Here is a 25,237-nt window from a genome sequence, read left to right on the forward strand (position 1 = left end):
AATATTTGTTGGGTGTCGAATTGAATGCAGCCTTATACTTTCACTTATTGAACTTTATAGAATTAAATAATACTTTTTATGGGCAAAGCAGAAGTCAGCCAAAGAGACAATGCCCATGGCAAAACAGCGCAAAGAAAAGATTGCATGTGTGGAAAAGTGTTAGAACAAGGTGGGACATGAGCAAGACCACCACAAAGTGAACTTTATGGACAATTGCAGTGTGGCAAGACCAAAAGACTGGCAAGCGGTGTACGACACTATGGGGCAAAGCCAAGAAGCTAATAAGAAGTCAAAGGAGTGTGAACATTGCAAATGAGCCAAGAGGTCAACAAAGACTACAAGAACACCACTTTGTACACAGGAATAAGCTTGGAAAACCTGTGCGCGTTAAGGAACTGGGATCCTGGTTGCGCGATGGGTGGACTGTGCAGTCCAACAACTGTTCCTAGACCAGTGAGCCTGGAACTGGCATCCAGAGACTGAAGGAATTGTTAACTATGAGATCAAGACTCCTTTGCTTTTGAACTTTATTGTTTGGAACTTGGGGAAATGGAGCTGGAGAAGAAGCCAAGAGCTGGACGAAGCTCAGAACTTTGTTGATCACCATTACTTTCATTATTGACATCCCTACACATTGTTTAGCTTTAGTTGTGAGGGCAAGGATAGGTTTTGGACACAGACAGACTTAAGTTGCACTCTTTGACTCAGACTTTCCTTAGCTTCATTCCGGTAGGGAAATCCCCCCTCAACATAGGGCAAGAAAGGCCTTCAACCATCCTGACATTTAAGTTAATAAATATCTTCCGTTTGAACTTTGAGTTTGTTGTCTGTGTCTTGCTTCATGATGCCTTCACACTACCAAAACAGGCCTTTGTGACAAACTATTTTTTTTAATAAACCAGGTGTGAGGTAATCATTGGTTCATGTCTGAGCTTTAAGGAATCCGGTGTTCAGGTAAAAGTAATGCCCAACCAAATGATGTAACTTACACCAGGAAGAAATTTCACCCAAAAATATAATTCTTTGGGAACCTGCACACAATCAAAGTAGAAACTGGATCCACGATGTGGCGGATCAGAAGGACGAGGACTCTTGCAAGACATTTCAGATTCATCTTCATTAAAGAAAAGTAAAAGGCCTTTCTTTCCCTACTTCTATGGGGTTTTCCCTACCTAACAAAGCGAACTAAAGTGCAGGTCAGTCATCGGGGAATGTCTTAAAAGAATCTGTCCACTGTCCAAACTGACCCTACCTCTTTTTTTTTTTTTTTAACAACTCGAGGAAGGAGAATGACTCCCTTCATCTCCATTTTGCCTTCTGCAAACTTTAGTTCATTAGCTGATTTTTAAATAGCCTCTCATGACTCCTTTGATCAATTCTGTCAAGACTTCCTTAAGCCTTGGTTTCTTATAGCATTGGAATTTCTTTGACACTGTAGGGATATATTTTCCCTCATATCTTTTTTCCTCTATATCCATCTTTAAACATATCTCTGTTTATCCTTTCCAAGTTCTCGCTTATAATCTCCTTCATCTCCTCCTTCACTGACATTCTCTTGACTTGGACTGTGAGGACTATGAATGCTCTTCTAGCGATTCTCATTTCCTGCTTTTTCTCATTGTCTGATATTCTCTTAATGATCGTCATTCACATTTCTTACTTCCACTGGGACTGTCCATTTGTCTTTACTGGGACAAGTATGAATACTCGTGTAATGATTCTCCTTCACTTCTCGCCTCTATCATAACGGAGGCAAGTGTGAACAGTCTTGTAATGATCATCTTTCACTTCCCTCGTGGGTCTTCCGCTTTCCCAGTTACCTTTCAACCTCAGGGAACAACACTGGGGCTTCTCTTTATTCGGGTCTGACTCTTGCCTTTGCCTTCCCCAACTTAATTTCTTGTTCTTTATCTCCTCGATTCAGACAGCTTCGGGTATCCCATATACTGGGACGTCACTGTTTCATCCAAGCCCTGATCTCTGCTTTGATAGAAGGACCTCTGGTCTACCACCCTTTCTTCGTGGTCATGCCACCACTTGTAGCTTCTCGGGCGTACTGTGTCCAGCTCTTCAGCTGGAACAACATTTGCAGGCTTCCAGGAGTACTCTGTATGCTCCCCTTTCAGTTACAATGTAGCCATGGGGATGGTCTCAGTCTCGCCCTCGGTTTTCTGAAGCATTTTATTCTGCTGCTCATCCCTCCTCGTCCCAGTTAAAGGTTCCCCCCAAACCCCTATTTAAAGTCGGTTTTGCAATAACACATCCTTGTTCTTTCCTCATATAAACCTTGATAGAATAGGTCTGAAGGGGTAATAGAGGAGAGATCCTTGGGGAGTTCCTCACAGGAACGGGAGTCCTTGTCTCCCCACAGGGAGTCCCTCTCCCAGTGAGGTCATGCTTGCCTCTACCCCTAGGGAGGGTGTTGCAGAGTGGGCTGACAACCCTAGCCTCATCAGGAGGGCAGGGGGCGAAGACATCCCCTTGGGGAGAAGGGACGAATTCCCTCGATTCGTCACAACTCCCAAATAAATGTGTTTTCAAAGCTTTGGCAAGTTAAGTCTAGAATATTAAAATAACCTAGTTAGACCGTGTATCTAATTTGCGGTTGGCTAGAAGAAAGATTTTCCATTCAAAGCATTGCCGAATAGATTTTGTTAATTGTAATACATGTTCATCCAGTACGCTCAACTTTATAAACAGAGGGGAAGCCAAACTCACAACCACAATGGAATCAAAACACATTCATGTAAGTTTGCTCTAAAAGCGTTAAAAAAACAAATATGTTTGCTTTTCCATTCAACCAATTTACATGACAAAAATGATACATATAGCGATTAGCTATGTGACAATACTTATATGGCCGATACCATCCTACAGTATATCAATGTCAATGACAACAGATAGCTGAATCAACAATAGATTTGTTTTGAAATCAGTGTACATTATAGTGGTTGGGCAGTTTAAGGAGCTCATTTAGGCGACATTGAAGCCTGAACAACAGACGCATGAGCTACATGGAGACTAGATCGACACATTTGGCAGTTGGAGTGCTCTTGCAAGATGCAGTGAGGTTATAACATGCGAAGTTGAAAGTAAAAGTACACTCGAAATTCTGTGGAAACAGACCACAATCTGGGTGGAGTGGAGTCAGGGCTTAGTTGACCCGATGCGTTTTACCGTATTAAGTCAGAATTATAGGGCATGGGAAAGTTAATGTGTGGAAAAAGCTTGCAATTTAAATTCTTTAGCAGCACTGGGTTGCCACTTTAAAAAATGGCCCCAGCTGATTTGTTCACTTATCAAACGCAAACTGCTCTTTGGTTGCCAAATCTGCCACAAAAGTGTCAGAAGTCTACAAAGTACATTTTGGCATGATTAGAATCAAAGATACTGTACATTTCGCACTGGCTTTTTTGGAATAAAATCTGGAGTCCCTTTTAATGAATACAAAAAGGTGTCAATTGTTAACTGTGTATACCCCCGAAGGCTCAGCCGTGGGTTGCTTAAATCTAAAGCTAGATCTGGTTTTACATAGTTCAAGGCATAAACTCGTTTACAATTACTCAATTTAGCATCGATTAGAAATACAACATATCAGAGTATCCAAATTGGTAGATTCTCAATTTGCATCAAGGCCGGCACAATACATGTGTTCCTTGTGAGGCATCACATTGCCTAAGACCGTTAGAGCCTTGCCTCGATGCTAGAACTAGGATGGATGCCTTAGACGAACACTGCTACGTGAAAAATTAAACAGGGCCTCCCACTTGATCCTTGCAAATACTTAACCCTCTTGCACTGCAAACAGCATGCCTCATTTGAACATCATGCAAGTAGAGAGACACCGGTTGAGGGCTGGGATAGCTGGAGCAAAATGAATTGTTTAACTGTCTCCACAAATCCACCTAACCCTAGTCACTTGGCTGCATAACTTTAAACATAAGCACCTACCTTACCGGTTGGGCTCCCTACAGCGTAAAGACCAATATTTTCACACATTAAACTAATCCGCCTCTTTCGGCGTTCTACATGATTGGCTCAAACCTATCACACAAGCATGTATTTTAGCAATACTGCCCGATCCGGCAGGGTTGCAATCCGGAAACCCCGAGTGGTAAAACGGGACACTTGGGAGTCCCGTTCATTGGAACAAAATACTTACTTAAGATGGCTGCCATGGATCAGGATGGCGGGGCTCCATATGGAGCTACCCTCTTCCATTTCCATGGCAACCAGGAGGGACACGGAACGGAAGTGGTGGTGGGTGCTGCTGAAGTAATCAGTTAAGTGATGCTGAGGTTGAGAGGGAATGGAAATTGGAAATGGAGAGGGAGGGTGGGGGGGATGGAGGGAGGTTGCTTGGAATGCAGGCTTGCATCGGTAGATTCAGCCCGTGATCCAAGAAACCCAATTTGTAACATTCCCACCCTAAGTGCAAATTAACATTTAAGCCTGCTCTTCAAGCTTGTAAGTCTGATTGAAGACTGATATTCATTTGTTTGACAACCTCAATAGTTGCAGGGGGCAAAAGTTAAAGTTGCAAGTAACTATTCAGCCATAATAAAAGTAACTCGCCACCTCAATCCTATAGATACACACAGGACACCATTTATCACTCACCAAGAGTCAAATATCACTATCAAATGGCTAGTGGCAAGTGCGCACTGTATCACCTCGGTGCGGTATTGAGTCATTCTTTTCAAAAGATTGAAGTAATCATCAGAGGTATGGTAGAGCATTACATTTCACCAGACAAATATGCAAATTATCCCAAAAAATTAGGCCAAACGTTCGCTACTGTGGGGAGCTGGGGCCAGTCATTTTAGAATGAATCTACACTATGCCTCTGCAGAGAGACAAGACCCAGATTGGGGTGTTTACTGTGTAATGCAGCCATGCTTTCTTTCAGACAGGGATTTAGCCGCATCTGAACAACAGTCTGCAATTCTCCAAGGTGCCACTGATAATTGCTTTAAAAGGAGTGGTATTGTGCAGTATAAAACTGCCGGGTGTCAAGCATTAGCATTCGCCGCAGATGAGACTGGAAACCTTGGAGAGAAAGCATAAAGGTTACATACCCAATTGTGCAATATGCAGATTTAGATATTACCAACTAACAATGAAAGCAGTCAAGTCAAGCTGATCATTGCAACTTTTTGCAGAATTTGCCTGAAGTTTGTCTGAACACGTCGGACCCTAGAACGGATAGAGCAGACTAAAGTTATACGTCGTCTACATGGAGTAGTTCTTAGGGTCTCCTGCAATATTTAACTACAATCTTATTATTTCGGTTCTCAAAAAAAAGTCCAATTGGAAGCAAGTGTTTAATTCAAAGTATCCTTGCTCCACAAAAACAAAATCCTCCAAATTAATTAAAAAAGTGATCTTGAAAAGACCAGCATTAAAAAGGCATACTGAAATACAAACCATGAATATTAAAGAGGTTATACCTGTGTGGAATCCATATTCGCAACATGGTCAAATGTAAACATTTTATGTTCTGGCTTGGAATGCAGGCGGATGGTGTTCGAGGACGGAACAGATAAACACATGCCTGGGTCTCCCTCTGCAGGCATAAGTGTCCCTTCGGCAGGGGGCCGTACCCTCACAAAAACTCGGATGGCATCTCCTTCGGCACTACACAAAAACAACAATTTGAAATGAAAAGATTTAAAACCAATACTTCGAAAATTGACAAGATTGATTTAATCAGTGGTTATGTTAGTGGAACCAATAGGCCAGCTTTTTAAGTGTACTATTTGGCTTTTAACTCCCAGGGGACAGAGGTTGCATCGGGCGGAGATACGATATTTCTAAAAAATAACTTGGACCAAGCAATCAATGTCACTTAGGACTGTCACAGATCCATGGCTGTGGGCGGAAGACGTTCAGGTTTTTTTTTTTTTTTTTTTTTAAATGTTCACTCTGCTTTCCACCAAAACAATCAAAACCACTAGCATTTCCTCTTGGCAACCTTCAATAACAATTTTAGTCAATCTGAGCCCTTACCAGATGGAAGCCAATCGCAAACCAGTCTTGTCTGTGCCAGCAACAGGAGAAGGCCAGTCAGAACTGCTAGGCAGCGTCCTTTTCATAGGAACAAAAAGGAACTACAAAAAGAACAAGTTACTTACCCCTGGTAATGTTCCTTCTACTGGGTGTTCCTCCAACGGATTCCTTATCTTTGATGTACCGATATCCTGCTTGCAGCTTCAGAAACTTGATCCTGCTTGCAGCTTCGGAAACTTGACACAAGAGGTCGCTGTGAGGCATCGAGTCAATGTCCTGCGACAGTATCCATCCCTGTGGTCAGGCAGGATGTCAGGATTGGTATAAATAGCATGCACTGCACACCTTGCCTCAGTTTTAGTTCACCGCCGCTTTCTGCAGGGCAGACTTTGTTAGGCAGAAACCTGTGCAGTTCCCTTAGTGCCACTGCAAAAGATTTAGGACTACAGGTGGTTGGCAGTAAACCCAATTGGTAGCAGTCTGTACCACTCAGATTTACCTCGTAGCTGTGGCCGAGCAGTCAGACCTCTCTCAAGATGAGTTAGGCAGTATATAGAGTATACACAATAGGTACAGAGACACAGTAGCACAAGCAAACACTGACCAGAGCTTTGGTGTAAAAGTATATAATTATTTATATAAAGACACACTTGTAAATTACACTAGCACAAAGAGAGGTAAGTAAATTCAACACAGTCACTATCATATATATACAACCCTGATTACTTATTAGACAAGTCTTAGTGAGAGACACCACTTATTTTCAGACAGAGGTGAGCGCTTAACCTAAGATGGCACTCTAATAAGGAATTTAAGAAGGGAGGGAAAAGGCAGAGTTATGAGAACACACAATTTCAATACTTTTAAAAGAACCACAGTGAGGCAGGTTAGGCAGAGTCTACTGGAGAGCAAGAAAGTTCAAATGCCAGGCCCACTCTTAGGGAGAGCAAGCGAAATGTGTCCAGGATCACATAGTGGGGTTATGCCCAAAGAGTCTTTGTAGATAGTTCACAAAAGATTGAGATCAAGTCAGGAAAAGTTAGTTCACAGGCCCCAGGCTAGCCCAGGTTAGAAATTCGAGGATTTACTGTCACCCCGAACGATCCGTCGCAAGGGAAGCCAGGCGGGACACAGTACCTGAAAGTGGGAAGAACGCTCTAGCGGGGGCAGTTGTTCCTGGCAGTGGGTGCAAGTCGGTGTTTTGTTCAGAGGAAGAGGAGGTCTCGACGTAGAGGAAAGCTAAAGGTCGTTGCACTGCCAGGGAAGAAACCAGCCGTGGAGTTTCCCGGTTACAAGGTACCACCCTTTTGTTCGCGGTAGTGGTAAACCGTGGTATTCCGGTTGCCGGGGTGCTTGGCACAGGCAAGGCGGCCACGAGATGGTCCAGGAAGGCGAAAAGACGGCAAACTGGTTATCCCCACCAGTCAAAGGAAGAAGACTCTCCAGGCTGGAGATCTCTGTCGTCGGGAAAAGTGGTGAGACGGTTCAGCAGGGCTCCACCGGTGGTGTCGTCTTTGCAGGTTGGCTCGGCTTCTCCCTCCTCGGATTCTTTAAGTCCTGTTGCGACTTCTGAAGTTCCAGTCCCCAAAGCCCTGCTTTTATGCAGAAAACCCCCATTCATTCAGCCTAGCTGTCACTCAAACATGCTAAGTGGTGAGCCGGGCTGCTCACCACTTGGGCCAATCACACAAGAGTGCGACTTGAGTTGCTGAGGCAACTCAGTCCAGGGTGCCTAAACCCCCTCCCACACCTCCTGTGGTACCCAGACAGAGTGGCACCACTTTTGGAGGCTTCTGTGGAGAAGCGCGCCAAAAAGTGGAACAAAGGGATTGACTTGGAGTCACAGAAGCGAACACAAACGCCATTTTGGAACAAAGTTTCGGCAAAAAATATCAACTGGTGAATTTATATTAATTTAATAAACCGGCGGTATGTTCGAGGCTATTTTAAAAAGTGGTAGCCTCGAACAATGGGAAAATCCCATAGGGATATATTTGCGGTCGAATATAAAAAGTAGTATCCACTGCCACCAGCCAAAACTTGGTCAGGGGGGGCTGGACAGTGCCCCCTCGAACAACAGACCCCGGGGCAATCGAATTGCCCCGACCAGTACGTCCGCAATATGATGGTTTGTACTGGTTCTGTTCACAATTTGAGAGAAGTAAAGCCAATGGTGACTTTTCATGCCCTGGGAGACAGTCAGTCCCAGGGTATGGAGTCTATGTTTGGGGGTTGCTACGACACCCCTGGGTTACGGCACGGAGGGTGCTGTGTAACCCACATATCAAAAACACATGAAACCCTATGGGGAAAAGGACCCCATAGAACACATACAAAGTCAAAGGAACACCTCAAATCATGTCTAAGAGTGGGAGGAAAAGAGTCTCACTCTTAGCAGGAGAAAAAATAAACCCCAAAAATCCAGCAAAGCTGCTGGGGGACTCGCTAGGTTTGGGAAATTAGCCTTTACAGGGAATTCTCCCTAACAGACTTGAGGATTATTGAAACCTGTCTATTAAACATTTTTACCAACGGAGGGGTAGGCTGGGAGGGCAATGTGGAACCTGGGGGAGGACTATCCCGTAGAAAGTACATTACCAGAGTCAAGTAATTTGTTGTAATGGATTGTGTACTCCCACAGATTCCTCAACTTTGACAGACTCCCATAGCAGTTTCATAGACGGAGGTGGGAAGAGTGGATTTTTCTAGTTCATGAGCAAAACAGCTTTTCCAAACCTACCGTCTTGACCAGACAAGGTGTCGAGAAAGTAGTGCTTTGGAAATATGCATTTGGATGACAAAGTCAAATTTCCTGCACTGGTACAAAGCTTTGCAGTACCGAATTGGTTGCCACTCAATTGCTGGAATGTGCCTGTAGGTTTTCTAGGATATCTTTCCCAGCCAAAGAAAGACATTCTGAAATACACAAAATAATCTAGTGTGACAAGATTGGTTTAGTCACAACCTGAACCAATCTGTGTCCAGTGTCACCAACAGAGTTGATCGTCTTGCCCGACATTTGTCAATCTGCCAATATAAAAACTGAGCTTTTTGGGTCAAGTCTGTGCAGAAAAGCAGGAAGGCAGGAGGGCACTACCATCTCCTTTGAAAATCCAGTGAAAAGAGATTTTATGTTTAGTTGGGTTGTTTACTGGGTTGTTTGGACACTGCAAAATGGAATCCCTCTATCAGCCGTTCATCTGGCTGGAGAAGCAAACATGACGGCGGACGCTCTGAACAGGCACAGCAGTCTCCCATGATTATTCTGTGTATTCTGTGTAATCTTGTCACACTAGATTATTCTGTGTATTTCAGAATGCCCAAAACCAGAGCTGCATTGCCTCCGTGGACAATGGCAGTGCCCCTACACCACCTCTCTTGTTGAGGTAATGCATGGGAACTGTGTTGTCAGTCATTATCAGGACGTTCTCTTCCCCTTTGTGGGCGGCAAAAAGGCCACCAGCACCAGCCTGATTGCCCTCAGATCTAAAAGAGCTATGTGTAGTCTGGATTCTGATGGGGACCAAAGGCTGACTATTGCAAGATCGCTCATATAAGCTCCCCATCCCGTGAGGGAAGTATTTGTGACTACTGTTCTCTCCGGGCAGGGATTGCCAAAAGGGTTCTGCTATCATCACATTCTCCTTGCAGGCACACCACAGGAGATCCTGTGGGGCCCTGACCAGGACATGGCGAGGGTCCGTCATCCTGCCTGAGAATTACGGACCATCTTGAATCCGTCGTTCCTGAAGAACTTGTTCAAGTGCCTCAGGTCCAGGATGGGTCACAGTCCACATGGGAACCAGAAAATAAGTGGATCCCAACCCAGGTATTTCTCCGCTTCAGGTACCCTTTCCACGATACCTTTCTTCAGCAGGGAGATAATCTCCTGCAGAAGGAGCGGGTCCGGTTCCCTAAGAGGCTGCTCACTCGGGGGACATTTTTAGAAATGGGAGGCAGTACCCTTGAACCACCTGTCTGCAGTGCCGAAGCAACACCATTCTTCTAAATGCGGAGTCGACCTGCCAACTTGGAGCTGTGGCAGAGGGTAGTGAGGAGGTGACTGCCCGAGCTGTTCTTCCTCCATGACCTGTAGGATCCACGTGGGAACCTCCATTGCCCTCTTTGGGCAGGCTGACCTCCACCTCTTTGTCCAAAAGAAGAGTAGAAGCGAAAAGCCGCCCACTCAACCCATGGGAAGGCGGGGGCTGCTGTTAAGGTTGACAGATGGCTGCACCCAAGGATTTTGCAGCTGCCTTAGAAACATGAAGCTTCATTAAGCCGTTGTCAGCCTATACTCCAAAAAGGGTTGACTCATTGAAGGGCAGAAGTGTTGACTGGCCATCAGGATCAAATCCAGATTTGCACAGCCATGCAAATCTCCTTATGACTGCACCTTATCCCATAGAAAGACCAACGCAGTACGATGCATCCACCCCTTAATGGAGAGAGGGGCATGCTGCTTCCTTACCATCAATAAATGATGTTATTGAAGCCATCCTTCATCTCCCCGTTAGGATTATCAGCTGCTTGGGAGATTACATTCCCAAAGTGAATGTATATTTCACCAATGCGAAAGACGCATGAATGGCCTTAAGTGCAATTTACAAACTACAAGGAGGGAACGCACTTTTCGCTAGCACGACATTTTTGGTCATCCCCATCAGGTGGGATGGATGGATATGCAGCTGCTTTAGAGGTAGAAGTAGACACCTGTACTACCAAATTCTCAGGAGAAGGGTGTCTGGAGAGAGAAATCAGGAGCGATGGTCAGCATTCTTTTAACCCACTCATTGTTGACAGCAGGAGTGGTATCAGGCCTCTGACAGTTCTTTAAGATGGTGTTCTTAAGTGCAGAATGAAAAGGCAGCACAGGTTCTTTGGGAGGACCTCCATAAAGGCCATCCTGTACTATGTTCTTTGCAGGACGTCCCCAACCCAAATACTCAGCGACTCTGTTCACCACTGTCCTGTATGCAACACTACGATGAGCAGCTATGTCATGTGAAGCAAATTCCACTTCTGGAGAAGTATCTAAGCCACTGGCTTCCTTAAGGCAAGTAGCCAAGTCCTCAGAGAGATTACACAGAAATGAATTCCTCAGAGAAATTGGGCGTGCCAAAACATTCGTAGCCAAAGGGTACAATGTCGTCATCCTCTTCTTACTCCTGATAAAAATGAATTAAAAGAAAACGCTCGGAAACAACAACAAAACAAAGTTTTTCTTCGAAAGCGGCTTAAAGCTTGAAGATGGATGAGAGGACAGTGGTGATGTTTTCGACGTGGAGTACTTCGATGGTGAACATGTTGAAGTCTTTGGTTTTGATGCTCCCCCTACGGTTGACGCTAGTCGGGTAGGTATTTCCGAGGACTTCTGATGCAGGCTTTTGGGTACGTGAGCCGCAGCCTTTGATGATTCCCTGCCGGCTTGAGGGCACAGTGGGATTGATAGTCTTTTTCAGCTCTTTCGAGGGACCAGTAGGGGACGCCTTCTAAAACAAGTCCACTTAATGACAGAACTCTTCCCAACCTACCATTCTCTTAATGGGAGAGGAATCAGTTGATGAAGGACGGCGTCTGTTCTTAGATTTTCATTGAAAAGATGAGGAATGACAAATCGCTTCTTGATCTCGACTGCTTCGAATGTTTGGAGTGTTTTTTAGGCCTTTATAAAGGTGACCTATCCCTTAAACAACTCTCTACAGATGATTTACTATTAAAAGGAGTAGAGGATGTGAATTTTAATGCTGACCAAACTAGTGCGAGTTTAGACTTCCTCTCTTTCAAGATCTTGTTGGTCATCGACTGACGGGAGCCACAGGCACCACCGAGGCACATCCTCTGCAGATCTATGTTCGATATCTTCGAGTCACAGTCACCACACCTCTTAAACCCCTTTCTCGGAGTAGACATACTCAAAGAAACAGTAAATACGAGTCGAACCATTTCGATGCATGCTGTGCATGTGAAAAAAACAGAACTGAAGCAACTGGTGCAGTGTGTGCTATTTATACCACCATCCGTCCGATGGATACCATCAAGGGACATCTATTCGAAGTCACATCCCACCCTCTGCTGTCGGAAAGGTTTCCGAGGCTGCAAGCAGGCTATCTGTATATAAAAGATGAGGAATCCTTAGAAGGACACAATACATTAGAATACGTGAGATGCAGCTTGATTCCTTAGTAAGAGGCCTGCAGGTTTTCTAGGGAAAGTTTTCCCACTTGCCCAACAAGTAGAAGAAGCAGGCAGCACTTACATGTTCTGGATGATGGGAGAGGAACAAAAAACTGAAAAGCATGAGCAATGGTGGATGGCAAGACATAGGTCTAGGCAAGCAACCTTAAGCACGGGGGGCGTGGCCAACCAGCGAGCGACAAGGACGTGATTTCTTTTAGAGCTCCCATGGCCGCGAGCTTAATCCTGTTAAATATCCTGCAATTCGGGGCGAAATGTGCGTTTAAACACATCTATCTGGATGTGAATGCAGCTGAAATGTGCGGACAACAAAACGATTAATACCGAAATCAGCGACGAGGTGGTGTGCCCGCTGGGTTGCTGTTCAAATGCTAAAATGGTCGCTGGGCTCTGCTGCACCGCAGATGTGAATCACCTGCAACAGGGAGCTCCCCATGGCGAGACAGTCGGCACCGTAGACAGCTACACTGTGGTCTGATGTAGTAAATCCAAAGAAGGCATGTGTCCCGGTGAAGAAGCAGGTTCCACCTATCTGGGTGCACTTAGCAGCTGGGAAGTACCCCAGCCATGATAGTGTGGGACGCTGTGCAGAGACTCGGGTAGCAGCCGCCCTGGTCTGTCCAAAGACAGAGAATTGGTGGTGCTCCCGCGGGGAGAAGGAAAGACGACAGACGCTGGAGCTACACATGCACCAACGTCCTAAAGGAGAGGACGAGGGGCGAATCACTGCCCCCACCCGCCGCTTCCCCTGTGCTGCACAGTGTTACCAACTTGGCAACTTTCTCGCTATATTTAGCGAGAAAGTACAGCCCACTACCGACTGTTAAAAAAGGGGCTAGCGAGAAAGCTATACTTTTTTCTATTGGTTTGGAGACGTGCGTCATTCATGCAAGTTTCCAAACTAATAGAAAACTGGCGAATGACACTTTTTTCTAACGGCAATAATGCAAAAACACACCGTGAGCCTAAAAGGGAGGAGTTAACTGTTAATGGCAACAATGTGTGCATGTGTTCCAGCAACAAGTGTTCTTCTGCCAAGGTGTTAAGTCGACAGTGCGGCAGGTAGCTTGGAGACAGAGAAGACACAGGGGTGTGGGTTAAGGGGAAGGATCGAAATGAAACAGTTAAAAGGGGAGGGGCCCACAGTAAAAGCGATAATCGTAGGGGGCAAGAGTAGGCAATTATGCAAATGTTATTTAGCTACTTCTGGTGACTTTTAGGGCACCAAATAGCTACTTTCCTCACTGAGACGTTGGCAACACAGGTGCTGCGATGCTCCCCCGCTCCCTGGGTGGTCTGCCTGGGAGCCGCCGCGTCGTCGTGCCTACAGCCGCGGGACTCATGGAGAGAAAAGGGCAAAGCCGCCAGCCCGCAGATGGCTCCTCTGAGTCGGAGATGGCGCTGGACCCGGGTTGGCAACCGGGCGCCGAAGCTAAACATCCGTTCACGTGAGTGTAACCCGAGTGGGAGTGGAGAGCCGTAGGGAAATCCGGCGGTGTGTTGACCCTCTCCCTGGGGGGGGGCGCATACCCTCTCCATTTTACTACCTAAGCTGCAACCCGCAGGCAAACACGTGTGAAGGGCCCCCGCCCGCCACGAGCCATGCTGCAACCCTGTTCGCCGATAGAGAGTGAAAGAGAGTGAAGGAAACCACCACCACGCACAGCGGACCACAGAACTCGCCTGGTTGACTCTGAAGGGGGAGCGAGATCGCCTGGCTACGGAGCCGAGAACCCCACCAGACCAAGGGCAGCAGCTTGGCGCCACACCAAACAGCAGGACAGATAACAGTCTCCCCCCTACCCCCTCTGACAGAACTGTACTCGGGTCCACGGCATCCAGACAGGAGCGGTGGGACGGTGTATTGGACCAAAAAGTGGGGACGGAGAAGACATACATACCAACTCTATTGAACAGTCGGGCACCGGCCGAGGAGCCGCAGCTGACCCGCGGTGTGCAGCAGGACTGACCACGTCATGCTTGACTACCCCCACCTCAGCATTGCTTACTGGAAAGCCTGGCCCGCTGACACTGTACCACCCCACTTCTGCGTTAATGTTAGGGTGGAAAGAGAGCAACCTGGCAATCACAAACGCCAATATTTCAGCTGATGCAAGGATAACCGCAGATGTATCCACCTTTTGTCACCCTTTACTGTCACGCTTGTGCCCACCCACCAAGTTGGTGCTGCTTCGTATACAGAGCACTAGTCAGCGGCTGTGCTGACCCCTCATACTATAATACACAGCAGCAAAATATAAGGGTGGAAGATACTACGCCCAGTAACACAGCGCAACCTCTAAACAGGGAGAGTGGTGGCGCTGGGGACACATTTTACTTCAGTGAAGGACACTGTCACTAGGAGAAGGGAGATCTTGATCCGGCCAAACGTGCTGAGGACCCACTGCAACCTAGGTATTCGTTTTATTGCCTATTGGGTCGCTTCAAGTGGCGGAGATGCCGGGGGTGAAACTGAACGTCGGAACCCTGCTGAGGCAACACCACGCCTGTCAGCAGGGCACCATAGAGCGCACAGCCGATTGGATACAGATAAAAGGCTCCGGGAGGCCGACTAACCTCTGACCAAGCCGTGTAGGCGTCAATCCTAGACAGAGAGGTCCGGCCACGCTAAGATGGGTGAACATCTCGACATGGGCAAAGAAAAGAACAAGAAAGTCACTACCCAAAGTAAAATACGCAACAACCACGTCGACCCCCCCTCCCTCTCCGATGGAACAAAGTCAGGAGATATTACGAACACAGAAGACAACATCTCCCCGAGGGATGTGATGAACGCTATTGCTAATTCACGAGTTTCTATGGAGAAATAAACAGACGGGATAAGTGCAGATGTCTCCCTTCTATGTCACAACTTGCAGAAATTGACTTCTTCCACAGGTGAAGATGAAAACTGCATATCTGAAACTGACGATGGACTCTGCACCGTGGGCCAGAGTGTTGACGCATTTTAAAGCACTTGAAGACCGAGTGGAAGAGGGAGAGGGTAGATCGAGATGCAATAACATCCGCATTCTCAGTCTGTTTGAAAAGAGGGGCCAAGCATGGAATTATTCCTCGAACAATGGCTGACAGACTTGTTCAAAATTCTTCTCCATAGAGCAAGCCCATCGAATGCCAACTGGGCGGCCCACACACCCAGAGCGCCACCACTTACGGTGATTGACAAATTGTTGTATTATAGAGACCGGGACGCCCTGCTCCAGATGGCTAGAACTAAGGCATCCATCACATTCAACAGGTCTCGGATTGCGTTTTTCCCAGACTATGCTAGAGAGGTACAGAGAGCAAGACAATCCTTTGATCAACTCAAGAGACGTCTACAGACCCTCAACGTTAAATATGGCTTATTGTTGCCTGCACAACTCAAGATTTACCATAAAGGCACGACCGTGCACCACAGACCCCAAAGACGCCTGGAGGTGGGTGGAACAGCACCTAGAAAGGGTTTGGGGGCCGGACAGGAGGAATAGGAGAGACAGGCCTGGGGCCTGACCTGAGAGACCACTGCCAATACACCCACCGCAGGACCGAGAGCAAGTGGCGGAACCACTCTTGGACAACGACTAAATACATGTGGCCGACATCACGATGAACCATGGCCATCACCCGGTCCGAAACGGTGTGACTAGTACAATTGTACAACCCTGTCGCTGTAGCACAGTGTCGATTCCCACTTAAGGCTGAGCGGCCCGGCATGCAAGGGCACCCCCTCCCAATACGCGACTGCCCACGCAACCTGAGTCGCTAGTGTGTTTGTTGGCAGCGCACTTTGTTTTTAGAGGTTGATATCAGGCTGGCTCGTTTATCGATGAGGTTCGGTTGGGACAGTCTGTTATTAGGTTTGTGCTGACGGTGTAGTTCTTGACCGCCAGCAATGTTCAGGTGAAAGATAATTCATGTTGGGGTGGAGTATGGGGAAGGGGGGGGGGAGCAGGTTGCTAAGTATTTAATGACATAATGAGCAACACTTTGTACCGCGGCCGTAACCCGAACACCCCCACAAAGCCAGCAACATTTGCGTCAGAACTGGGCTTTTGTGATGTATGGAGAGAACTTCATTCAGTGGACAAAGGCTACTCATTCCATTCGGTAGCCCATGCGACCCTGCCCAGACTGGATTATTTCTTTCTCCCAATCCCAGAAATATATAGAGTAACCACCGTAGAAGTACTTCCCTGAGGCATCTCTGATCACTCGCCTTTGGTGATGGAGTTGCGTATGGACAGACTTGCCTCCCCCAGGACGTGGAGGGTGAACAGTTATTATCTGGGCTTCCCTGAACTCAGACACATCAGGGAGAAATCCATCTAATACTTTGAAATAAACTCCGCTGCAGTTGACAGCCCCGTCATACTGTGTGAGGCTTATAAGGTGGTGCTCCGGGGGAGATGATCTCCTGGATGTCCAATAAAAGGAAGGGACAGCTGCGGAAAGTGACGGAGGCAGAGGAATGGGAGGCTAAATATATCCTGTACACTACCCCTGAAACACACTGATCACTTCTAAAGGCCAGAGAGTGTCTCCGTAACATTGCGTTAGATAACGCCAAGTATGCACACATGAAGTGGAGAGCTCGGGTCTACGAACACAGTGATAAAGCAGGCAAGATGCTGGCCTGGCTGGAGAGGATAGAGGATAGGCACCGATATGGCAGAGGTTATAGATGAGCTGAATGAACGGGCCCAATCGGACTCATTGCGGAGACCTTTGCTAGCTTCTATGCTGCTCTATACCGAGGCCCGATGTCCCGAGTGGATCCTTCCTTCTTCGATATTATTGCGCTCCCGCCATTGTCCGAGCAGCAGAGGGCACAATTAGACTGACCTTGCCGAAACCGAAATTGCTGAAGCCATCACCCAGTTGCAATCCGGGAAAACGCTGGGTGCCAAGGGCGTTTCAGCTTCTCCATTCCTGGAAACTTCAGGACCGGGGCAGAAGGTTATTTCATGTTCATTTTTTATTTAAATGTGCATGGATGCGTGTATGCTTTTGTTATGAGGGAGTATATGGTGATGGGTGCTCAGGAGAGGGAGAGGGATTTGGTTCGTTGAGCTGATTTTGGTGAGTGGGGGTTGGTGGGGCAGGAGGATGGTTATTCAACAAAGTCCTTTTGCACAAATCCCCTACCCACCTGCCAAAATCAGCTCTCCTTCAGAGGCGCTGTAGAGGACAGGGATGTTATCTTTTTACTGGACATCCATCATAGATATTCAGTAAAAAATCATCATGCCTGCCCTCTGTGCCCCCCAGTGCAAATTGTAAACCGTTTGGCTTTTTACCCAATTTTATTTAAAAGTATGCTCTAAAATGTAACATTTTAACCCACTATTTTAAAGAAATTCCTGGGGGGGAAAATCCCTCCTCCAATCCCCCAAACCCCTCTTCATTGGTTCGCGCTCCCTCGCTATGCTCGGTCGCGATGGCATATCTGGGGGAAATATTTATACCCCTCCACTAAAAAATAAAAATATTCACCAGCCTCCACTGGCCCTGGTGACTGTGCTGGGAGCAGAGTGGGGGAGCCCAGGGACTGTGGTGGGTTGGGGAGCCAACAGACTGGCTAAGAGTGGGATGAAGGAGCCCAGAGACTGATGGAACTGGTAGGGGAGCACAGGGACTATACTTTGAGTAAGGTGCGGTGATGGCACGCAATAGTTCACAGCCATTTTGACTTGCTGTCCATATAGCATTTATGGGGGTGGGGGGTCCCAGTTTGGCCACATTTTTCTCAGGGGTAATGGGGGGACCCAGGCTTAAAAAGTTTGAAGACCACTGCCTTCAAGCTTTGGTTCAGATTAGGCAGCCATCTATAGATTAGAAAAAAACAAAAAAACACCTATGTATATTTCTGTCTGTACTTAGCGGATGCAATTAATCAGCGTTAGGTTGCCCTCTGCTGTCCAAATGGCAAAGTGCACCTCTGTGTGCCATTCCACTTCAACAACAGCTATCATTTCAACAAACAGAATGAGAACAGTTCTACGCGGTCACCTTCAAACGATTGCAAACAAGTTACTTCTTTCTACCCCCACTTCTCTTCTCATTGGGCACAGCGGTTCCAGTGTCAATGAACAGTTAACTACCAGCTCAACAATGCAGTCTCTAAAGAGCGAAACGCTGTAGGACGAATGCCTGCTCACGAGTTAAAACTGAAAGTAAGTGCTATAATTATGCAACTACGGAATCTTATGCCATCACATGGACTCTGCAATGGAACAAGGTTGACAATTACGCGTCTACAAAGACACATCATAGAGCAAATCATCCAATGTTAAGTGGGCACACTTGGTCATGCATTTACAGGCATATTGGCGACAGCCCAGTCAGGCACAGTAATCAATGCCCAGCTAATATTTCACATACAATCTGCTGGAACCGTGGCAAAGTGCGTTCTCTTGGACCAGTTAACTGTACTCCGGTGCGATTTGTGCAACGAGTAATATTCAAGGGGCTGGAGAAGAGTCAGTCTCATCTTATATCAAGAATCCCCCTAGCTTTTTTGAGGCCCCCAGCTGACCCGTAACCTCAAATTTCTTCCCCCAATGTACCAGTGTTGCTCCGGTTGTTCCTTTCTATTACACATAGACAATCCATCTGCCAAGTTGAGCTACATGTCGCTGAACACAGGCTAAACTGCTCCTGGTTTTACAGTTTCACCGCTTATCCTTCTGGAGCTCTCCTCGGACCATTACCTATTTTTTGTGAATCTGAACCTGTAAAACCAGGACTGGATGCGGACCTGAAGGTGAAGGCTGGAGGAAAAAAGCTATATGATGCTCCGCTGCGAGCATCTACACAATCGATGGAAGACTCAGCTGCTGCATCCCTCAATGGAACACCGGAGTGTTCCCCCAAAGCCATCGTTGTTTCAGCAGTCCATACGGTCCTAAACATCCCTAAGATGGCGGCTCTGGTTGCCCCAGCAACCACCACCAAGAGGTATCACCACCACAGGCCGAGATCGCGTTTGGGTGCCCCAGCCTGCCAGCACCTCCCCTTCTGCCTTAGAGGGAGAGGAGTGCGCCGGCAGGCGAAGCCGTGCGGTGAAGGCCGGAGGAAAAGGCCTCAACCACTCTGATGCTCTCGGCTGCTCTGAGAAGCTTCCCTATGTTATCCTACCCAGCTCTCCTAGTCACCAAGGTAAGCGTCCTCTTGTTATCAAGACCGATTTAGCCCCCCCCTTCCAGGCTGGATACTAGAGTTGCCCCGGTCACTACGACCACGCCAGTCCCGCCAGCTATGAAGGCAACTTGTCTCTGGGCGCTTACCACCACTGTGCCACGTACTGCCAATCATCAATCCTCTATCATCAGGAACTCATGGCCCACCCACCAGCTGGCCGCCCTCCAGGCACAGGCTTTTCCAATCACCAATAGGACTTGTATGCGTATGGCCCTGCCGGTTCCATGTCATCGCGGGATTTTTTTTGTTGAGTTTTCTACCGCTTTTTTTAATGAAAAAAAACCCATAACATTTTTTTCATTATTGATGGGGGTACACACACACACACACACACACACACACACACACACACACACACACACACACACACACACACACACACACACACACACACACACACACTTCCCTGAAAGGAATGCTCCGGTACTAAGATGACCAGGTATCATGGCCATCACGTCCAAGAAAAGTCTCCACGCCTAAAGGACTATCGTACATGACAAACACCCGCCCATGGTTACCACCACCATCTGCTGGTCATCCCGCAGTGTCTACACTTGCTAAGGCCCCGCGAGAGTACAGAGTTTGCCCCAGATGGTGCACTGCTCACACTGTTATCAGTACCAATGCTAACTTCCACCATGCCTGTAATCTACCCTGCTCTTTATGGAAGAATGTTTGCCCCCACGACACCACCAGTTGTGGTTACCATTGCTCCTGTGATGCAGTGTGCTTCCAATATGGCTGCCCCCATGACACCACCAGTTGTTGCTACCATTGCGCCTGTAATGCAGAATGCTTTCAGCTGTGCCCTTATCACTGCCAGCCCATGCCCTTGATGTTCATGACTTAATCAGCAGTACCAACCTTGATCTTCTAATAATCAGTGAAACCTAGCTGCATGAAGCGTCCGGCCCAGCCCTTGCCCTAGCCATCCCCCAACGGTACACTATTTTTAGGCACGATCACAACCTTCAGGAAGGTGGGGGGGTGCGTAGCCCTTATGCGAAAGACTATACCAAATAGAATGGTGACAGGATAACTTGGCTGCAACAGTGGCTACCTCCTCCTCAAAGTAAACCCCTCTCCTAACTGTACTATTTCCCTCCCCATTGTTTACCGACCACCTGGGCCTGTCGCAGATTTCCAAGATGCCCTTATGCATGCCATCTCTGACAACCTGAAAAATAATCAAAAGCCATTCATCTAGGAGACCTTAATAGGTCTTAAGGACCCCAACGACCACATTGAACAGAACCATAGCCACTAGCATTTATACAAGCCGTCACTTAGCCTACTCATATCAAAGGACGCACCCTTGACTAGATTGCCCACCACAACAACCCCTCGCCATCACAGCCATCTCACCCATTCCCTGGTCTGACCACCATGCCATTCAGTTCGTTCTTAACATCGCTAAAGGACGCCCTGGGCAAGTAAATCAAGTAAATCCACCCCCCCCCCCCCCAGCTCTCACTAGGCGCTCCCGTCAGCTCACCAAGGACAAGCTCACTCCTACCTGCGGGTGCCCTTTTCCAGTGACCCTGAAATTCTTGCGCCCACCTTCAACACCATCATTACTCAAGCCGTTGACGCCACTGCCCCACTCACACTTAGGAAAGCCAAGCGTACTAAGCACAACAATGCTTGGTTCTTGCCTGAGCTCCTTGAGCTGCGCACTGAGAAAAGGGCAGCTCACTCCACTTGGCTAGCCAAGCCAAATGACTCGACCAAACTAGCATTCAAAACTATCTCCAGGGAATACAAAGCAGACATAATCAAAGCCAAAGCTACATCATTCAACACTAGGATAGCAAATGCAAACTCTGATCCCAGAGAAATCTTTGCCATCCTTAGGGCGTTGGAAACCCCCCGTCCCCACACCGCAGTCTATCACCAAGGATGAAGACTGGTGCAATAGCATCCAGGCAGCGATGCTTGATAAACTCAACATCCTTCAAAATAAAATACTCGCCCACCAAAAGGCCCTTAGCCACCAAATATCTAACCTCTTCAGTGGCACCTCCTGTAGCACCTCTGGCGGACCCGCATCCTTCTCCTTCAAGGAAATGAAAGAACAAGAAGTCATCACTCTCCTGAAATCTATCAAACACATTTTGTAAAGGGGACGCCTGCCCTGCTCATCTCAAAGAATGCGCCCCCACACTAGTCCCCTTCCTCACAGCCTTTAGAAATGCCTCTTTCGCAAACACGCGACCCGTGAAATCGCCACCTATGGGGAAGTCTCTGGCTTTTCAATAAACTTCGATAAGTCATCGGCTTTGGGCATCGGCCTCAATCTAGCGGAGCAGGAGGCACTGTCCAAGATATGCCCAATAACATGGGGAAAAAAGGCCATCCCCTATTTGGGGGTCCATATCCCGGCAGACCCGAGAGACACATATAAGGTCAACTTTCCTCGACTCTTCACAGAATTGGAAGGCGACTTGAAACGATGGGAGACCCAAGAGATCTCACTGCTAGGGCGCATCACGGCATGCAAGATGAACCTCCTCCCCAGATTCCTGTACTCCTGCGCCTCCCTACCAGTAGCGATTCCCACACCAACGCTCCGAGGTCTCCAAAGGACAATGCTGAACTTTATCTGGAAAGGTAAGAGAGCGAGAATCCCTCTCAGGACGATGCTGGGGGGTTCCAAACTAGGAGGGCTCGGGGTCCCGGATTTGCAAGCCTACAGAGTAGCGGCACAACTAGCACAGGTGCAGGCATGGCAAAACGTAACAAACCGCCCTAGATGGGTTGAGCTGGAACAATCACGAACACCCCTGCCCCTACGATTCTTGCCACACATCCCACCCCCCCTCAGGTCGCATTGGGGAGACCTCCTCCTATCAACTAAACACACCCTCAGCTCCTGGGACTGGGCACTAAAACGGAAGGGAGTGCCAAGGGGGCTGAGCCCACAATCCCCAATCTTCCACAACCCAACTTTCTCACCGGGAGCGAATCCCCGCAACTTTCAGAATTGGATAAACGGGGGACTAGAGACAGTGGACCAGCTATACATAGGAGGGAGACCACTCACATTCGACCAATGCAAGGAGAAATTCCAACTCCAGGAAAGAGACAGATTTACTTACATCCAGATACGCCACTGGTGCTCGCACCCCCAGACCCTCCAAGCAGCGACACGCCCCCCGACCGCTCTGGAACTCACACTGAGAGACCTCCCCACCCGCGGTAGAGTATCCACCCTATATAGACGCTTTTTAGCCGACTTCCTGACCACAAAAACTCGATGCATGGCTCAATGGGAGGCGGACCTGGGACACCCAATCGAGGACCAAACCTGGGTGGACATATGGACCAGAACTCACACCTCATCGACCTGCATCACCAACAGGGAATGGGCATATAAGGTCACACTCCGGTGGTATTACCCGCCCCTCCGACTTCACCACATAAATCCGCAATTGGACCACTCCTGTTGGAGAGGATGCGGCCACCCAGGCTCCTCCTTCCACATGTGGTGGACCTGCCCAAAGATCCAACGGTTCTGGAGGACATGCCTGGGGACCATCTCGCAGATCACCGGAACGACAATCCCCCTAGAACCAGAAGCAGTCCTGCTAGGAGCTCCGATCCCCACCATCTACCCGCGCTCCGGGCCCAGAGCGAAACTACTAACCCACTGCCTCCTGGCAGGGAAAACAGTGGTGGCACGAACTTGGAAATCCCCGGAAGGCCCTCACATAGCCCAATGGTGGACCAAACTATGGGACATTCTGATCGCGGAGAAAGTGACGGCGGCACAAGCGGGTATACTCCACAGGTTCCGGAATATTTGGGCCCTAGTGCTAGAATACGACCAGCGCTTCCCCGCCCTAACTTACAAACCGACCCGAGCTCGCTGGATCCTGGAAAACCAAGGGACCCCCGAGGCAGAACCATAGACGCTGAGGCAAGAAGCGGACAACCTAGGAGGGAAGATACCACCTCCAGAGACTGAGGAGCAATGAGGCCGAAGAACGAGGAGAGGGAGGAAACCCAGGGGGGGGGATAAGAGACTGGGGATCTATATACCTAAAGAATCACTGCTGATACTGTTTGTAATTATCATTCTGCCTTGATTGAAAATAAACAAAGTTAAAAAAAAAACAAATGCCTCTTTCGCAACAGGACAAGTCCCATCCTGCCTCAAGGACGCCTGGGTACGCCCTCTCCTGAAGAAACCAATGCTCCACCCAACCATCCCAAGGAACTACAGACCCATCAACACAGTCCCATTCCCAAAGCTGCTTACCTGCAAGTCCAAAAATTCCTTGAGGCTAATAACCTACTTGGTCTCCGGCAGTCAGGCTTCTGTCCAAGCCTTGGCACCGAAACCACTCTTTTGGACCTCAAAAACCAAATGGATGACTTTCAGAGGCTCAGGCAAACCAGCCTTCCTACTGCTCCTTGACCTGGTGGACCACAATACTTTGTGCCACCATCTCAGCCACGGCCATTTTCTCCCCCAAAGCCACAGCTTGGATCACAAGCTTTCTCCAGGAAAGAGTTATGAAATCTTTTTCTGATCAAGCCTGCGCCCACCCATGTCTTATCAAATGTGGAGTCCCACAGGGCTCGTGCATTTCACGCACACTCTACAACCGGTGCACAAGGTCACATTCTGGACGTGCTAGGTATCACATATACCAATTTTGCTGATGACATGCAGGTCCTTATCCCCCTTACTGGCGGCTAGGAGTCAGACATGAAAACATTTATCTACTCAACAATCCCAACCTGGATGGCAGAAAACTGGCTGTGCCTTAAGGGTGAAAAAAACAAATTACGTCTTATTGCATCACCAGCAACCCTAAAGAAACTTGACAAACAGTACAGCTCATTCACAATTGACAATACGCAAATCCCTGTCTCGCAGGCGGTCAAAAACTTGGGGGTATACCTAGACTCCAACCTCTCAATGATCAGAGAGGTTTACGCCATCGCGTCCGCGGCGGCCTACCACTCAAAACTAATCAATGCAGCTAGACCGTTCCTGTCAGAGCAGAACTGCCTCAAGATAGCGAGAGCAATAATCGGGTCTCAACTTAATTACTGCAACACCCTTCTAGCGGGCACCTCCTCTAAAAATATCAATAAACTCCAGAATATTCAAAATAATGCCCTCAGGGCTGCCACTGGCATATCCAAAAGAGATCACATTTCTCTAACTAGGAGACAAGTTCATTGGCTTCCTATCAAAGAACGCATCATTTTCAAAACCCTAGCCCTCACGCACAAATGCATTCACAACACTGCCCCCCCCCCCCAGTACCCATCACAGAGAATAGCCAAACCAACCATAGACGGGCCCACCAGAAGGTTTATAGTGACTTTTTCGACAGTCAAAGTTTCGAAATACAAAGTTTCGACAACAAAGCATCGGGAACAAAAATGTGAATGCATTTCTTTTTATGGGGGGTACCCCGCAAACACTCATTTAAAAAAAACAACTCATTTTACTATACGAAATTAAACCCTTTAATATTCGAAAGTTTTGTGTTTAGAAACTTTTTTTTCGAAATTATAACTGGATACGCACCAGAACCACATATACCAACAGAATTGCCATCCCTGAGGGCTTGTGCCGGAGGCTCCAGTTTCCCTGCTATTGCTACAACCCACTGGAACTCCCTACCACCCCACCTCAGAAGCATAGACTTGCACATAGCCTTCTGGAAAGCAGTATAAACATTGTTGTTTGTTTAAACAGGGCCCGATTGGCCTTGTTGCGTTGTCGATATTGTTGGCTACCACCATGCTTTGTAACCTTTTCGGATACCATGTGACATATGTAACTAACCATCTTCACCTCGCTCTG

General features: G+C 47.7%; 1 protein-coding gene across 2 annotated transcripts in view; it reads right to left on the minus strand.

Moving 5' to 3' along the window:
• The window catches only part of KIF15 (kinesin family member 15), a 2,141,222-nt gene that overhangs the window by 2,008,882 nt on the left and 107,103 nt on the right, over positions 1 to 25,237 (minus strand). For both annotated transcript variants that reach the window (XM_069648268.1, XM_069648269.1), the window contains exon 3: positions 5,451 to 5,637. In XM_069648268.1, the coding sequence (XP_069504369.1) occupies positions 5,451 to 5,637 (187 nt within the window). The remainder of the gene's footprint in view (positions 1 to 5,450; positions 5,638 to 25,237) is intronic.

Source organism: Ambystoma mexicanum, chromosome 2q (assembly GCF_040938575.1).
Source record: "Ambystoma mexicanum isolate Mex_15411 chromosome 2q, UKY_AmexF1_1, whole genome shotgun sequence".
Lineage (NCBI taxonomy): Eukaryota > Metazoa > Chordata > Amphibia > Caudata > Ambystomatidae > Ambystoma > Ambystoma mexicanum.